Source organism: Solanum tuberosum, unplaced genomic scaffold, assembly GCF_000226075.1.
Source record: "Solanum tuberosum cultivar DM 1-3 516 R44 unplaced genomic scaffold, SolTub_3.0 scf00079, whole genome shotgun sequence".
Taxonomy (NCBI): domain Eukaryota; kingdom Viridiplantae; phylum Streptophyta; class Magnoliopsida; order Solanales; family Solanaceae; genus Solanum; species Solanum tuberosum.
This window is the reverse complement of record NW_006239004.1, coordinates 1,887,361-1,906,502: the sequence shown is the minus strand read 5'-3', so window position 1 is coordinate 1,906,502 and position 19,142 is coordinate 1,887,361. Positions and strand designations below refer to the sequence as shown.

Genomic DNA, 19,142 nt, shown 5'->3' with positions numbered 1-19,142 from the left:
TCTTGAAATTCTGAACATTGCTCTTCTTGCCCTCCAAACATCTTTGATTCCTTTCTTTCCATACTGTCCACCATATACATGCTGGGACAATCCTCCACCTCTCCTCCTTAATTGTAGTATTGCCAATATTGATCCAACAATTTAGGAGTTGTGCTATGTTTCTTGGTTTCACCCAAGTGATCTTTCTAAGGCTGCTGAATATTCTCCATAATTGATCTGTCCATTTGCAATGCAAAAAGAGATGGTTGACTGTCTCTTCCTGTTCCTCACACAGATAGCATCTTGAGCATAGTTGGAACTTCCTCTTCTTTATATTCTCTTGTGTCAGCACTGCTTCCTTTGCTAGTAACCATGTGAAACAGTTTACCTTGTATGGGATTTTAGGTCTCCATATCATCCGCCATGGCCATAGCTCCATCCTATCATTTGAATTTGATTGATTAAGATCTTTGTAAGCTGACTTGACACTGAAAACCCCTTTGCTACCAAACCCCTTTGCTATGTAAGTTAGATTGAAGCTTTTTTTAAAAAATCTTCTTGAGAATGAAAGTTGTACATAGTGGACATCACATCATTCTTTAAAACCTCCCAACAATGAACAAAGAACCCCAGAGTGTACCCATCTGGACCTGGTGCTTTATATATTGTACATGTCTTCAGACTATTCAAAACTTCTTTCTCCTCAAAGGGTTTTGCAATTCATGTTGGTCCTATGTGTATATAGGACAATGGTGCAACTTACAATAGGGCATCCATTTCTCGTTTTCAGAGTAGAACGTCTGAAAGAAGATGATGAGCTCCCTTTTAATGTTCTCTGTCTCCACAATACCTTTTCCTCCTACAAGCAAATGATCAATGTGATTATTCCTCTTGCGAAAATTTGCAATTCTCTGGAAGAACTTTGTTTTTTAATCACCCTATTTAATCCACAATATTCTTGATCTTTGTCTCCATGCAATCTCGTCTTTTTTGGAATAATCTTCAAATTCCATGAATAAATTAATTTTCTAAATGGCCTCTTCAAATTAAAGATCTATTCTGTTGAATATTGTCAATCTTTGCAATTTTGCTCAGAATCAAATCTTTTTTCTTCTCCAAGTTCTCATAGGTGCTTGAGCTCCACCAAGTCAATTTAGCCTTCAAAGCTTTTACCTTGGTTGCTAAAATATAATTTGGCCTTCTGTTAAATGGAATACCACCAAACCTTAAATTTCTCATTGAAGCCTTTAGTTTCCAGCCACCATCGTTCAAATTCGAAATAGGACTTCGTGTTTCCAACTGCCACTCTAAAGGGCAATTGGTGTGTATTCAGAACAAATTCTAGGGAGAATCTCTTGCTTAACATTATTGAAATTTACTCCCTATTCAGTAGAGTATAAGAAACTGTCAATCCTGGAAGAGGTTTTTAGGTTGTTCCTTCTAGTTCAGGTATAGCTTCTCCCATTTAGTTGAGCATAAATCAACTCCATCTCCTCAACAAAATCAGAAAATTCAGTTCTGTATGTAGAGGTTTTGGAGCAATTCTTCTACTCTTGAAGCATATCTAGCAATATTAACATCACCCCCTATCACCCAAGGTCCTGTAAACAAACTTCTGATCAACCCTATTTTCCACCATACTTCTTGCCTTTCTTGATTGCTATTATGTGTCGACCCAAAATCATTAGTTGTCGACTTGAATCTTCATGGTCAAAGTAAGCACCAACTTTAGTACTTCTCCTTCCCGAGTTCTGTCAACCCATAATATCAAAATACCTCCCCTAGTTCCACTTGCCTTTAATTGCCCATACTTGACTCCCTTGTTTCCCCACACCTGCTGTATTAGTTCCCCCAGTATGTGCTTCCAATTAAGTTCCCTTCAAACAAATGATATCTACTTCCCATTTTTAACCTAAACTGCTGATCACCCTCCTTTTATCTCAACATTTATTTAGTGATACATGATTAGTTACAGTTCCATTTATTAGTTAAAGGCAATTGCATAGTTGAGTACAGTGAAAGTTAGTTAAGAGCAGTTTGATGGTAACACATTCAGTTTTAGCTTAAGAGTTCAATTTAGTTCAATTTACTATATAGCCTGTAATCAATTCATTGTACATTCATGATATGAAATATACAGATCTCTCTCTCTCTCTCTCTCTCTCTCTCAATTCTTCTTCTTCCTTACTAACTGTTTTCTCGAGAAACTCCTGAAACAGTGCTTCGATCCTCGAATTCATTGTGAATTCCTGCAACCAAGTAGCATTGGTAACATCGAGCACCAATGGTCTAGTGGTAGAATAGTACCCTACCACAGTACAGACCCCGGTTCAATTCCCTACCAACAAGGGTTGTGGTGGAGTGGTAAGTACTCCTTTATCCTTAACCAAGAGGTCTTGGGTTCGAGCCCCCTTGGGTACGGAGTCGCCTTTGTTAGGGAGCGCTTTACCCCCCAATGTGGTACTTCCCAGCGCGAATTCGGATTTAGTCGGGCTCCAATGTGGGTAATAGACACCGGATGGGAAACCAAAAAAAAAAAAAGTAACATTGGTAACAGAGCCAATCTATCCTTGGATGTTAATGGCAAAAGGAACATGGTCTGCCGATAATTCTCCAACATAAATGGGGGAATTGAAGGAAATGATGCAGAATTTGGCAAAGAAAATGGGGACTTAGGCAGGGGAAGTTACAAACCTAAAGAATTTGGATCAAGTGGTCATGGAATTGAAGGAACATTTGGTCAGCAATCGAGAATCTAGGAGGGAGAAAACTCTTATGGAATAGGATGGTCCTTCGGCTGCAAGGCTTTCTGAAGAGAGAATTCATCATTCTGAAGGGAGAACTCACAGACCCAGGAGTCCTATCAATTACAACACTTATAATTCCAATTTCTCAACGTGGTCGAGAAAGGAATTTTTGAGGTTTTCTGGAGAGGATTTGAGATCTTGGTTATTCAAGATCGAACAATTTTTTTCAATGGAAAATGTTACTAATGAAGAAAAGGTATCAGTTGCAAGGCCTGCAACTGGAAGGAGAAGCTATACAATAACATCTCTATTTTATGAGATATAGGCAATATTTACAACTGCTACTTGTACCGAGTATGTGATGGCCATGGTTGAAAGATTTGGTACCGACTTCGATGACCCTATGGAGGAGATTAAAAAGATCAAGCAGGTGGGAAGCGTGAAGGAGTATCAAGCTATGTTTGAGAAACATCTGACTAGGCTGAAACTTTCACAGGAAAATGCTATTAGCTGATTCATTAAAGGTTTGAAGCATGAATTAAATATTTTCGTGAAGATGACCAATCCTATATCATTGTCTCATGCTTATAAAAGTAGTGCAAAACTAGAGGAGGCATATCTTACTGCGATAAGGCAACCAACTAGACTTCAGAGTTTCGATTCCTCTAGGACGATAAGTGATCATAGAATGCAGAGTAAACCAAGGTTATTGCCTACATCTGGGATCAATAACTTTTTTTCTTCTAAAGGAGTCAGTAGGAGGACATTGAACATAGAAGAGATCAATGAGAAGAGGGCAAAAGGGTTGTGCTATTTCTGCAATGAAAAATACACATTTGGCCATAAATGCAAAAATTCCAAACATTTGTATCTGTTGGAATTGGAAGAAGTAGAGGGTGATGATAATGTGGAGGAACAAGGAAAGGAGGTCCAGGAAGAAGGGTTCAATCAACTAGAATTGGCTCAACCTACAGAGCTATGGAAATTTCTATTCATGCATTAAATGGTTCCTTAGGTTATCTATAGAACCTTGAAGGTGGTTACCACTCCAAGAAAGAATTACACATATTGATAGACACTGGGAGCTCACACAATTTCATAGATCCTGACTTGTTAACATACTAGGAGGTGAGGTTAGATCTACTATTCCTCAGATGGTATCTGCAACAAATGGAAACATGAGGGTGGATAAGGTCTGTACAATCAGCTGGTTGTTACAAGGAACTGAGTTTTTACTCCTTCCCTTGGGTTCTTGTAGAGTAGTACTGGGAGTACAATGGTAGTAACCTTGGGGGACATTAAGATGAATTTCAGCAAGCTAACTATGGAATTCTAATACAAAGGGAGAAAGCATTTACTAATAGGTGTTGGCAGTCAATTGAAAACTCCTAGAGCTGGAAAGATGGCTAAGCATTCAGGTAATCAATCTCAACTATGCATATGATTCAAGTAGCACCCTTGAGTAGTGCAGAAGAGCGATGGCATACACTAGGGACTAATGAGGATTGAGGAACATGACAAAGATGTTAGGCTATTACAGTTACTTTCAGAATTCAACAAACTGTTTGAAGAGCCTACTAAGTTGCCTCTTTTTAGAGATATTTTATTGTATTGCATAATGGGACCAAACATGTGAACAAAGGCCTTACAGATACCCTTTCAGTTAAAAAGGATATCATTGGAGGGATAGTACAACAATTGTTGGATCAGGGAACTATCCAACCTAGTTGTAGTCCTTTTACATCACCAGCGGTTTTGGTGGGGAAGAAGTATTGGATATGGAGGCTTTGTGTAGACTACACGGACTTGAACAAGCATACTGTCAAAAACAAGTTTCTGATTCCTATTGTGGAAGACTTATTAGATGAATTGGGAGGGTCCAAGATCTTTTCCGAAATAGACTTAAGGTCTGGATATCATCAGTTAAGAATGGCAGTTGACGATGTACCTAAGACTACTTTTAGGACTCACTCTGGTCACTTTGAATATTTGGTAATGCCATTTTGGTTTGTCAAATGCACCAGCAACCTTTCAGGCTTAATGAATTTTGTCTTCCAGAAATTCCTCAAAAAAGAAGTCCTAGTTTTCTTTGATGATATACTGATTTACAACAGTAATATGGAGGATCATCTGAATCATTTGAGAGTTGTGTTTGAGGAGATGCAACTGCACCAACTCTTCGCCAAGAAGAGTAAGTGTTTCTTTGGGGTCAAGAGGATTGGATATCTTGGTCATTCTATTACAGCAAAAGGTGTGAGTACTGACCCTCAGAAAGTGGAAGCTGTGAAAAATTGGTGTACTCCTACCACCCTTAAGCAGCAAAGGGGATTTTTGGGTTTGGCTGGATATTATAGGAGGTTTATTCAAGGATTTGGTGTGATTTGTAAGCCATTACCTGATCTAACAAAGACGGATAGCTTCAAATGGTCAACTACTGTTGATTCTACTTTTGCAAAACTGAAGAAAGCATCGACGCAGGCTCTTGTGTTGGCCTTACCTAATGTTCATAAGACATTTGTGGTGGAGACCGATGAAAGTGGTTATGGCATAGGGGCAGTCCTAATGCAAGAAGGACACCTCATAGCCCTCATCAGTAAAGCCTTATCACCTAGACATGCAACATTAATTGCCTATGATAGGGAGTTAGATTGTACAAGCAGTAACTAAGTGGTCACAATACTTGTTGCACCAAAAGTTTATTATAAGGACTGATCAAAAGGCTCTGAAATTCCTTATGGAGCAGAAACTGCATACCAACTCTCGGCTTGTTTGGTTGACTAAGTTGATGTCTTTTGATTATTGTATAGAGTACAAAAAGAGGAGTGGGAAACAAGGCGGCTAATGCACTCTCAAGGATCAATGGGGCTGAACTCCTAGCTTTGGTAATTTCTCCTACCAACACTGATTTATTTCAGGCTATAGTAGATAGCTGGAAATCAGACCAGGAGCTCAAACTACTCATCCAAGAGTTGCAGACTAACCCTCATACACAAACATTTCACTTGGACTCAAGGTCAGTTGAGAAGGAATGGCAGACTAGTGGTTGGCAAGGGGTGGGAGCATTATGAACTTATGGCATGCTTCTTCTCACGGAGGACATTCTGTAGTAGAAGCTACCTTGAAGAGGTTGCTCACTTTATTCTACTGGAAGCATATGACGCAAGCGGTAAAGGAATTTGTGAGGAAGTGTGATGGGTGTCAAAGGAGTAAATCAGATTTGGCTGCTTATCGTGGGTTGTTCCAGCCCCTGCCTATTCCAGATGTTGTTTGGTCCCAAATAAGCATGGATTTCATTGATGGCTTACTTAAGTCCAATGGATATGAAGTCATCCTAGTAGTGGTTGATCGACTCAGCAAGTATGGACATTTCATTCCATTGAAACACCCTTACACTGCCCAGTCAGTTGCTAAGGTATTCTTAGATGTTGTGGTGAGACTACATGGACTACCTGATACTATTACTAGCGGCAGAGATGCTGTTTTTTAGTTCTTACAGGCAAGAGTTGTTCACCATACAAGGGGTACAACTAAACTTATCATTTGCATATCACCTTCAGTCTGATGGCCAAACTGAGGTCCTTAATAGATGCCTTGAGACATATCTTAGATGTTATTGCAATGAAGATGCTTCCAAATGGTTTTCTTGTTTGCCTATGGCTGAGTATTAGTACAATACCTCCCATCATTCACCTATCCAGACTACTCCCTATGAAGCTTTATATGGACGTCCACCTCCATTACACCTTCCTTATCTTCCTAGCGAATCTATTTCAGCAGAGGTTGATAATACTCTTCTAAATAGAGAGCTTAAGCTACAACAACTTAAGCATCACCTATTGAGGGCTCAACACATGATGAAGCAACATGTTGATTCTCACAGGAGTGACATGCATTTTGAAGTTGGTGATTAGGTATACTTCAAAGTTCAACCTTACAAGCAAGCAACTATTGCAGGTCATTCACTCCACAAGTTGGCTACTAAACACTATGGGCCATTTCAGGTTCTTAAGAGGGTAGCTCCAGTTGCTTACACTCTTATTGCCAAGTTCAGTGAAGATCCATCCCACCGTTCATGTTTCCCTATTGAAGAGGTGTTATGAAATCCCAGCTCAGATATCTTATCCCCCTGTGGTTGACTTAGCCAATCCACACTGCCCTAATCCTGAGTTGGTACTGCAGAGAAGAATGGTTAAGAAGGGTAATAAAGTTGTGGCACAACTTTAGGTTAAATGGCATTGGTTACTAGCAGATGTTGCTACTTGGGGGTTTGCCACAACCTTGAACACCATATTTCCTTTATTTGATCCTTGAAGACAAGGATCTTGTATTGGAAGGGAGTTCTGTTAAATGATTAGTTACAGTTCCATTTGTTAGTTAAAGGTAGTTAGTTAGCTACCGTGAAAGTTAGTTAAGAGCAGTTAGTTGATAACAGATTCAGTTTTAGCTTAAGAGTTCAATTCAATTACTATATAGCTTGTAATCAATTCAATGTACAATCATGATATGAAATATACAGATTTCTCTCTTCCTAAACTCTCTCTCAATTCTTATTTTTCTTCCTTATTAACTGTTTTCTCGAGAAACTCTTGAAACAGTGCTTCGATCCTCGAATTCATTGTGAATTCCTGCAATTGAGTAATATTTAGTCCCCCACATTCCATTAAATTATTTTGACATTCATCATAACACCCTAGAGTTTCCTTTCCTCCCGATTGACACATCTATCTCATTGTCACTTTCCTGCTCTATGTGTCCAATATTAAAAGGTTCAACATCCTCAATGTTCCATGTCGCATCATCAAAGCAATCGACCAATTACATGTCTTAATGGTCACCATTAATATCAATTTGTGCTTCTCCTTCTTCAATATTTGTCATTGCATCTACATAATCTTCTCCTTTTCTTTTTTTTCTTTTTTTTGTACTACTTGCTGGCTGATTTCTACTGTGATTTTTTATCCCATGTCTCCAAAGCTACTATCAACAAAGACAAGGTATGTGCAGATTGCTTCTATTTCCATTCGCATTGGATTTGATTGTAAAGAGCACATGACATTAGATTATTTAGAAATGAGAAGTTGGGCCTCAGTAAAGAGAACTGGCCTTTATTAGAAGTAGCTCCTTTAAAACAATTGTTTGAGCTTTCCTTTTGACCCATTAAGAGTCTATTGCTTTTGATTAAAAATTCTTTTGTCCTACATGTTGTTGGGCCCTTGCTAGCTGTGTTATTTGAAATAGGTGTCTCTCTGTATCAAAGCAGCACCTATTATCTTTACCTGTGTAGGATTATTTTGCCCAACGATCCTTTCCTCCAAGACTTCCTCCTCTCCAGCAACCACAATGGTTCCTGACTCGCTCCAGATTGGAATTAAAAAGGTAAGACCATTGTCAACTATTTTACCTCTTCCAAAACTTCCTTTCCATCTCCTTTGATTCTCAATCCCGCCCACTTCAAATGGGTTTTCATGGATGTCTCTTCCTCCTATGTTTCCAGCCATCCCCCACATTGATTTATGATGGCCTTGAACATTTTCTCCATCCAAAATTGAAGAGGAAAACCTACTGCTCTTATCCATGTTGAGGCATCTCGATTGGTGCGACAACCCACAGTTGGCAATCACCATTTGAAATGAATCTTCAGTTGTTTCCATGCCCACTGACCTTGAAGAATATGCTCAGTCATGTGCTTGTTTGGAAACTCAAACAGAAAAGAGCAGCCATCCATTTCGTAAATATTAAATCCAAGAGTGTTTCTTCCAAATACTCACCACCCATTTTCTGATATCTGAAAGTGTTGGTTTCTCCTTCTCTTCTCCACTGAAACTTCCAACTATATATCTTCCCAGCAAGCCATTTTCCTGGTTAGCATCACCACCAGAGATGATGATAAGAATAATTGTTGTTGCTGATCAGGGATTGAGATGCTTCTTTTGATTGCCACTTGGTAGTTCTGTTGAATCTGCATAAGGAACCTTAGGGTCTATCCTCCGAGGAATATTTGTAATAAATGTTCCTTTATGTTCTTTGATGAAATTATCAATCTTGAATGTTATGTCTCCCCATCCCACATTAAATGTAACTTCTGGAATAATAATGACAGATTTGTTCCCTCCTTGTACTGTCGCAATGCTTATAAATCATCCAAATTTGTAGTGTTTTCTGGAACAAAAGAAGTTTGAGTATTGTTCATTTAGCTTCCACCTTCTCGTATGGGTGCAGGGTCTTTTGAAGCTTCTCGGAGTACAAAGACTATCCATTCCATTGTTTTCTTTCTCAAAGTTGTTCTGCGCATCAAATTCCGGTTTCTTTCAACCCATTCAAACCAAACTTCAGCTCTGGCTGCAAGGCGCAAGCCTGGTGATATCGTAAGACTTAAAACATACTGCAAAGTAGAAACTTTTTCCCCCCATAAACGCTTACATCGAATACTCGCTTAGCTCACTCTTATGAGACCCCGTAAAATAAATCTTTTAATAAATGTCCCGGGAAACAAACACCATAGCTCAAAAATCTTGAAATAAAAAGCTGAAAAATAATAATCACACAAGGTGACTATTACTCTAAGGAAAGAAAAGATTCAAATCCAGTAAGCAGTTACTGGAAAAGAGGATTCTGCTCTTAATTAATGAAGAATTATTATCGTGCTTTTTTATTGTTAAATTTATCTTCAAACAAAAAATATCTAAGTTACTTTTAATCAAGAAAAATATCTATGTTATTACGCTTGTACCACCAAACATGACACATGGAATTACATTGTAATTACTTAATTACTAACAAACATGTATGTCTAGTTATTTTTGAGTAATTACTGTACTAGTAAGTGGTAACTACAAAAAAAATACTGAACTTACGTTCACAGGCAAACTAAGTCCATTATTGGCTCTGTGAACATGCGTGCAAGTTCAGTATTTTTTTCAGTGTTCAAGTAGTTTTTACCTCTCCCGGATGTATTATGGTTTTGTATTTCCTCACAAATGGCGAGCGTGCCTCTTCATTGAACTAGAACCAAGCCATTTAAAAAAAGTCATTATGATTGATTTGCAGTATAACTAAGACAAAAATGTATTAAAATGTCAAACATACTTACGTTTGCAATGTGATTTTCTGCTGCAACCCTGGGCTTAACCACATCACAATTGGCGATGATCAAAGTATTAGGCACTGACTTATCCGTCTGGAAAGACAAAAGTTAAAAGATTAAAAAAATATATGAGCCTAATTATAGAATCCAGAAACTCAACTCATTTGCTGTACATGCAATGCAACAATAAATTATCATATTTGTCAACACTTGCCTGTCAGAAAGCAAACTATAAAAATGAAATTATTTGATAATACTAATATCAACAGCAACAATGACAATAATAATGGTAGAACTGAACTCTAGCCATCGTGGTAGCAGGGCCTGGTCAGCCCACGAAACCGCCCAAGCCTAGCTCACTAAAACTGGCCCCAACTCCTACTGTAGCAGGTAGGAGCTAGCTCAGACCCTAAGGGAACTTGAACCAGTTAATCACATCCCAAACATCTAAGTTCTAACAGCTCAGGACTGGTCTGTAACTCTGGCCTGCAGCACGCCAAAGCCCACTTCTTAACTCCTCAAGTCAAAAGTAATTTTCAGGATGCTACTTCAAATTTTGAAATCTTTGATTTTATATTTCTAAATTTAAGATCACAAGCAACAATACAGAAATAGCTGCTTGTTAAGAAAGGCACACTTTAATACAAACAACTAAATTGCTACTTAAACCTATAAACTCTACAAATAACACCTGTTCACAAATCAAGCAATTGACATCAAATTGAATAATCAATATTGATATTCTTATATATAAAAAATATAGAAAGCTTTATAATAGCACCCTCTGCCTATGTTAGAGAACTATGTCATCAACAAAAATCTGTTAGAGAACCTGTTATGAAAAATGTGAGAATTGAATATATCTACTTTTAAAGATGATTAGAGAATGAAAATTAACAATACACATGATTAAGTAAAAAAGTAGAGGCAGTGGGGTAATTATACATCACAAAAGATATCAAGAAATTTATAAATGGAAGTTCAAAAACTAAAATACGGAAAAAAGAAAATTATTGGGGTATGCTTCAGGACACGAAGGAAGAAAGATGTTTTCAAACAGTATTTTATACCTAAAGCAATGGATTTCATTTCCACCTTTACAATGGAACTGCAAATTACTTAGTAGGGATGATAACTTAGCACCAACCCAGAGGCACAATAGATAATCTAAGACCACAATAAGAGCCTATTTAGATAGGCTTTATAGAAGCCAAAAGCCATTAAGTTTTGTCTTTTTGGCTTAAGAACAAGTGCTTAAAAGTATTTTTTATTTTACCCACACTATAAAAGTGCTTAAAAGCCATTTAGCTTAAAAGCACCTAAAATAAACCACAATCCAAACAGGCTCTAAGTCATATTTCTAAGCTTCTAAGCCTATCCTCACACAATAAACCAAACCTCAGACTAGAAATTTTTATATATGATACTCGAACTAACAAGCTTAAGATCAGAGGTGGGCGTGTGCTCCAGTACCTCTTCCACTCAAGCATCTCAACAAACCAAAGGAACGCATGAAAATAACAAGGATTATATACCCCCAAGACAAGTAAATTATTGATATTAATTTTATAATAAAGAGATTTGTTAAAAGAGGGAGAGTAGGTGCCCTCAATCCCAAAAAGAAATGAAAAAAAACAAGACATAAATCACCTACACTAAAGATAACCTTTTTTCATTAAGAAAAGAGTATACTTCTACAAAATCTTGGTGATATGGTAAATCTTTTGGGATATCAATGTAAAATACACAGGAAATGCTGAAAATATTAACCAGAAAACAATAATCATGTGCAATGTAGGCTTGCCTGTTCAGAAAGGTAGAGTCGCTGGCGGTTTTTATAACGACCCAGCTCAACTACTGGACCCCACCTGTTGCCAAAGACATAACCATTAATATGACTGATCAATTTTTATACCAAACAACTTGATAAGACCAAGATCAAAATGAGATAGCAACACTAATTTTCAAATGTTCATAAAAAAAACAAGATTATTATCCACTTCATTAATTAAACATATAAATGCAAGGCCAAAGAGTTCTGTAGATAACCATCACATAGAAATAATAACCATATCTCTCTCTCACACACACACAAAAAAAAAAAAAAGAATCACATACCATATACAGAACAACCCAGTTACTTAATTTGAGATCAGAACTTAAACAACATGACCTGAAATGATAAACCATGGAACCAACTAGCTCACAAGTAGAAAGGACATCCCATATATGCTGTTTAACCATGTGCAAGATGCATATACTCTACCACATACATAGTATTTGACCACCATGTGCAGGTATGGATACAATATACTCCTAAATACATAAGCATGCGTCCTACTTATCATTCAGAGCATACCTCCTCAACAAAGCAATCACCCAGATGGTAATTATTCAGAACTTTTTTTTGCTTCTTTTGGGAATTCAAAACTTGGTATAAAGGATACAAATTCCTTTTTTTATAACGCACCTCAGTTATTCCGCCACCTGCTACCTCGAATTCAGATCTTGGTGAAAGGGTTAGGAGATTCTCCTAAAGAGATTTTCATTTTAATGATGAAAGGGAACAATCAAAAGACATATCACAAAGTCATATACCAAATTAATATCTATCTTCCAAGTTTTAAAGATTTGTTTTCCATTTCTAAACTACAAAAACTTACTTATAAAGTTCTATTACAATAATTGCCTAAGTTTTAACATTAGGCATATACTCAGATTTAACTTTTGTCATCAAATCTGTGATTTCTAATTGTTCACCTGCAACTATACATACAAATAACATAAGCAAATATTCAGTTTCATGAGATCAATAACATGCCTAAGAAAGCAAAAAAAAAAAAAAAATGAGCTTTCGTCTTCATCAATACAACTTGGTTCAGCATAACAAAATTATAGTATACTGCAAATGAAGAAAGAAATCATAATACCGGCAAGAAAGAGAAGGCCATGTATTGCTATGGTTAGTGAACCAATCATACAGCACAGGGATATTAGACTTCCACACCAGATACTCCTCACCATACTTGCTAACATTCTTCTCCCCATCTTCACTACTTGATCCCCTAAGAGCCAAGTTTCGTTTTCCTTCGTTGCCACTTACAGCACTTGGGGTAACTACCATGTTGGTTCGTAGATGGATCAAATCTTTACAACAAAAAGAAGCAAGAACCAACAGAAGTTTTAATGGCTCAAAGTGGATATATGTCACCGCAGAACCCTAGTCAGTTAAAAAAAACCAAAAATGGTTGAACAGCCGCTATGATTATTTTATGCCCTAATTTGATGTGAGAAAATATTAGGGAAACTATGGTCTAGATATATAACGGAGATGAAGAAGAGCTTGTTTGGATTGACTTAAAAGTTGGTCAAACCTAATTTAAAGTCATTGTAGCTTTTGGAAGTGTTTGACAAGATTAAAAATAACTTAAAATAAGTTTAAAATGACTTTAAAAAGGTTAAAAACCAAAAGTAGGTCTCCCTCTACTTTCTCTTTTTTGACTTAAAAGTCATACAAGTTTGACTTTTTATTTTTCGACATAAAAGCTACTCCCTCCGTTTCAAAAAGAATGACCTCTATCCTTTTTTGGTAAAATTTTACTTTCAACTTTCCACGTGGCATGTTTAAGACCACAAGATTAAAGGACAATTTTGTACATTTGACATAACTTTAATTTAGGACCACAAGATTCAAAAGTGTGTTTTATTTTCTTTAAACTCCGTGTCAAGTCAAACTAGACCACTCTTTTTGAAACGGAGGGAGTACTTTTTTTCAAGTCAATCCAAACAGGCTCGAAGAAATTAAAAAACTTTCATACGAAATACTTTGCACGAGACAAAAATATTCTTTGATTTTGTCAAAAAAAAACAATCTCCAATCATCCTAAATTGACCATTTACAACATTTTTTAAACAATCTTTGTTCACATGGGGAGGCAGATGTGGAGGCAAAGAGAAAAAGAGGTATATAAACAAGGGTTTCACCGTGGATAATTAGTGGGCAATTATACCCCTACATGTGGATTCACTACATTAATGAATTGAGAAAACTTCCGAAAGTGAGCAGTTCAACTAAGAATTAATTGAATTAACTCCAGAGTTGAAATAAGTCAAATATCACACTTCATTAACAGCAGATTGCATTTCCACATTTCTGTAAGCACTACTTTAGAAATTTTGAAAGCAATAACTACCAATCTACACTATTACCCTATTTTACAAATTTGTAGCAATTGTTGCCTCAAAATCCATCTCATCTTAAGAAACCAGATATCAATAACCTTTATCAGTAATTTCATTATTTTAAACCGCTCATGAAAAATTGTAGCTTCCTAGATAGATCTAGGTACATTAAAGCAAAGTCAGTGAAATCAGCAGGCCAAAACTCAAAAGGAAATCTGAAACAGCACAACCAGGGGCAGACCTACATGGTTGCAAGGGGGTTCATATGAACCCACTTCCTCAAAAAATTACACAGTATATACAGACATATATGATCTTTTTTTTAAACAATATTGCTATATATTAACATTTGACTCCACTTGAACAAAGAGCAACGCCTAGCCTAGTGGCAAAGTGGGTTCAATTTTCAAAAATGGCCCCAAGTTCGGATCACACAAACTACAAATTAGCTGCCTCTTTCTTTTAAACATTAAAACCCTTCGGTCCTTTTTCCCTTTCTGTAGTTTTCCCCAAAACCTTTTTTTATAATAATACAACTGAACTTAAAATAAAATAAAAAAGGTTCCCAGTTCGAATCTAAAAAGGAATAATAGTCCCCAATTCCCAAAAGATCAACACCTAGGGATCGTTTAGTAGAGTATATTAGAAAAAAAAATGCATGTATTAGTTTTATGCATTACTAGTACCTTGTTTGGTATATTTTTCAACATGTGTATAACTAATACCGCTTGTATTAGACTATTAGTTATACACTCTATTTGGTATTAAGGTCCATATAGCTAGTGCATGGAAATACATGGTATTAATAATGCAATGAGTTCTAATATATGCATTAACATGGTCAAAGACACAATTGTTCCTCAAAACCTTTTCCACATCTTTTCCATCATATTTGAGGAGGATATTTTAGTAAAAAAAATTGTGAAATCGAATGGACGATGACTTATGAGCGGGTGTGTTGTGCCTCATATAGGAAAAAAAATTAATATTATTTCTGATGATAGTACTTACTATGAATAAGTTTCAAGAAATGAAAAACTCGCAAAATACAATTTTGATAATATATTTTAATTAATCAACCTTTGTTTTGTTGTTATTTTATTTGCTTCTTTGCGAATTTATTTTTCCGTTTTATATATTGAACCCACTTAGTGAAAATTCTGGTCCGCCACTGCTGCACAACAATATACTGAATTAGCTGCCATATCTCCTAGATCAAAGCATTAGTGATGCCTAAGCAAACAATATGCAGCAACAATAGTTCTTATCCAACAAAGTGGTTCAAATAATTGAAGCATGGGCCACCAAAAACAAAATCCATCTACTGATCCAAGTCCAAAACATCCCCCAATTATGTTCATATAGTCAACCTCTAGTGTATACCAGTGGTTTGGATGGCGAAAGGCGATAAAAGGCGACAAGGGTCTGCCTAGCCACAAGGCGAGGCGAGCGGCGAGGCGCTTGCCTTTATGAAGTCTAACCCAATTAATACCAAAAATTAAAATATTTAATTGCATATATAAATAATCAAAATCTCAATAGCAATAACATATTATCAAATATTTCAATTCAAAAACGGAAAATAGATAGTACATACTAAAAGTCTAGAACTTGAATGAGAAAAAATAGAACAAAAGTCAAAGCAATAGAAAAAAACCTGAGGTAGAAGTGACTCTCTGAAGAAGAAGAAGAAAGAAACAGAGAAAGAAGAAATTTGAAGAAGAAAATAAGAAATACATATTGGTTGGACTTTAGAGTCACCGGAAAAGTTTGGTTGGTCACCCGAGGAGTCTAGTCGAAAATCCTAAAATTGCCTTTGAACTTTTAAAACCATAAATTAGTCGCCTTTTTAAAGAAAATCGCCTTTCTCGCCATGGTGTCGCCTTTTGAAGATCACCTCGCCACAAAGATAAAAGGCGATGAAGGGTCGCCTCTCTCCATTGGCGACAAGGCGATCGCCTTTCACAACACTGGTGTATACACAGTAAAGAGTGGCACCATGTATTTAGGTATTTAGTAGGCCTATTTATTTTTCAATGAATACGGGTTAAAATTCTATTGAAGAAACTTCCCAGCAAAACAGGAGACGTTGGCCGGGGATAATTACGAACAGTTACAAAAACTCAATCACTACAGTGATTGCATTGAATAAAAGAAATCAAACAGAGGATCTATGTCATATAAATTATTTACTCAGACAGGTACTGCATATGTCCATATTACTACTCTCTTAAATTTTACTTATTCAGCATAAGAAAAACTACCTACTATCCACTACAGATGACAGTTCAACAATGGCCTAGGCAGTGTTATTGAGGACTATCGCTTTGTAGCTTAAAGCGATGAAGCAATGTGACATGAGAGGTTAGGGATTCATAGTCAAAATCATGAGCTTTTGAGAAGTTTGTTACAAACAATGACGCAGAAAATGATCCCAATGTGAAACGATCAATTCTTTTACCTCATGAAAAAGGAGCTGGACAATACCTACATTACGTATATTAGATGGTTTAACCTTGAAATTAGTTATGCCACCAGGGCTCTGGTCTAGAGGTAAGAGCACAACATATGATATATGAGTAAAACGCACCATACGAATTTGAACCCTCCACAAACAATGGCCTTTAGGTGGAGAAGGGTAGAGGGACAGACACATCATCCACCAAGTCTCAACTCATGTAGCAATGCCCTTCGGTGGAGTGTTATCAAAAGCAAAAGATGCAAAAAAGCTCTAAGGTCCCTTGAGGTTTTAAGCACAAAACAAAGCATGCTTTAAAGTTTAATGAAAAAAAGGTGCAAATAGAATATATATATATATATATATATATAAAGCATAAATTACAAATATGTAGACAAAGAAATTGATTCTTTTTACGATAAAGTAAATGTCAATTGTTTAGTGTCGCCTCTTTAGGAAACACTTATTCGCAAGGAAAAATTGTCTCAAAGCCTTAATGACGACATTGAAGTGCACATCAAATGAGGCAAAGCGCTCAACATGTTTTGAGCCTCACTTCAGGTCTTTGGCTATGGCATTTAATTTTCTTGTTGATGTAAGTGCGCTTTAGGCGCACCTTTGACAACACTACATTACAGGACCAAATTCATATATGTTTGCAATCTTGAATTTAACATAAGTTGCTTTTATTGTTGGTGCTTTCATCCAGCGATAACACTGCATTTTACAGTTTCATTGGTGCTTTCATCCAGGAATAAATTATTTTGTTGTGTGTATTTTATGTTGTAACTTTTATTCAGCGATAAATATATATATAACAGTGCTTCTGTTGGAATCAAGTAATGTGTACTTCACGTCTCCCTTCCCACTTTCTGTTTATTTTTCTCTTTTGCTCTTTTTCCTTTTAATAAAACTGATAACACCAGATTCCAAATTAATTATATCTTCCCAATTGAAAAAAAAAGGGGAAAAGTGTATCACAAACATTACAACAGAAACAACAAGGCAATGTGGGAGCTTCTTCATGAATAACCCTCATCTGCCCTGAATGTCTTGGGCCAAGACAAACCAAAGAGCAAAGGTTGTTAAATCCTAGACCTAAAGTAATCAAACACCATTGCAAACAGAGTCCAGCACACATAGAATACACATAACAAAGACTCCAAACGCAACAAAACCGAAAAGCAGAGGTTCTAGAAATGTATAACATACCAAATATACTTTCAAGAAAGAAAAAAAGAGATATATATACCTGCAAGAGAGCGAAGGCCAAATGAGGTTGTGATTAGCGAACCAGTCATAGAGGACAGCTACGAGTGACTTCCACTGAACATACTCCTCGTCCACAGCAGCAGCTCTCTTGCTAGCACTACCTCTCATCTTGCCGGAACTGTGAGGTTCCTTTTCTCTTTCGTCTTTGGATTTGGCAGCAGAACCCTTTGGCCTGCCACGCCTTTTGGGCTGGGAAGAAGGCGTTTCCATGGTAGAAATTTGTTGGGGGGAAAGTTAAACCCTTGGAAGAAACCCTTGGAACAGATACGGACCTACCAGACAGTAGTGAAAAAAATAGTGAAAAGTCTTGAAACTGAAAGGGTTTTGTAGAAATATGAAAATGACCAAAACACAAGTCTTGCCTCTTGGATCTTTCTATTTATAGGAAGGTATTTTGATTTACGAAACCACAATCTTGATCCACCTTTTCCCTCTCTTCTTGTCCAAAAAAATATTGAAGTTGAATTTCAAAACGTAGTTTCTGAAGTTGAATTCAGGAAAAAAAAAAGTAAAAACGAATCATTATCAAATGCCTCCATGTTATACTCATGAGTCATATTTATCTAAAGAGTTTACACAACAGAAAATAGTAAGGTGTAATACTGTAATTGTCTAGAAATAGTAAAGACAATGAAAATGATAAAAGAGGAAATCATGTATTGCATATCAAGAAAGTCATCTTAAAATTAATCTCCGCACAAACAGCTACAGACTCAGAATACTTCGTCATGCTCCACTGGTGCATGGATCTGGACATTTCTTAAAAAGGAGTACAGCAAGTGTAGAATAAAAAATTTAAAAAAATGTGTATCCATGAAGGACCGTTTGGTAGGGAGTATTAGGAGAAATAGTCCTTGTATTATGTGTGGTATTATGAAGTACTATGTTTGGTAGGAATTTTGGGCCTATGTATAACTAATCCATGGATTAGTTATACACCCTCCATGGTATTATAGGATGTATAACTAATACTTTTCATTTGGTGGTATTAACAATACATGAGATCTAATACCATGGGATTAATATATGTAAAGACAAAAATACCCCCTCAAGTCCTTTCATTTTATTTATTTTCTTTGTTTTATGTTTTATATTTGTACTAATAAATTTATTTAAATCGATTTAGCTTTACAAACTTTTATTATTTAAAATAGAGTTATTTGTAGCTAAAATATGAGTTATTTAATCTAATTATTATTAATATAAAATATTATAATCGGACTAATATGCTAATGTTGATGTATTAATTTAAGAGCTATTTTTTGCTATTTTAAAAACATCTTGAGTATAAAAATAGTTTAATTTATTTTGCTTATTTTTTAATTTTATGATAAAGAGCGATTTTTGTATGATAAAAGTCCTAAATTGAATGATTTTATTGATAGAAAACAATGTTCAATAACTTTTTTCTATAAATTCT

The 19,142-nt window shown here is 36.2% G+C and overlaps 1 protein-coding gene across 2 annotated transcripts in view; it reads right to left on the bottom strand.

The window, feature by feature from the left end:
• LOC102597405 (WD-40 repeat-containing protein MSI4-like) overlaps nucleotides 1-18,241 on the bottom strand; it is a 28,097-nt gene extending 9,856 nt beyond the window's left edge. Inside the window, exons 1-5 of one of the 2 annotated variants that reach the window (XM_006346508.2) lie at nucleotides 18,085-18,228; nucleotides 17,703-17,994; nucleotides 11,615-11,678; nucleotides 9,817-9,903; nucleotides 9,666-9,728 (exon numbers count right to left, since the gene is read on the bottom strand). In XM_006346508.2, coding sequence (XP_006346570.1) covers nucleotides 9,666-9,728; nucleotides 9,817-9,903; nucleotides 11,615-11,678; nucleotides 17,703-17,932 — 444 coding nt within the window. In that variant the 5' untranslated portion in view covers nucleotides 17,933-17,994; nucleotides 18,085-18,228. Of the gene's footprint in view, nucleotides 1-9,665; nucleotides 9,729-9,816; nucleotides 9,904-11,614; nucleotides 11,679-17,702 lie in introns of both variants that reach the window. The other variant, XM_006346507.2, reaches the window with a different exon arrangement.
• Between the last annotated feature and the right edge of the window lie 901 nt (nucleotides 18,242-19,142).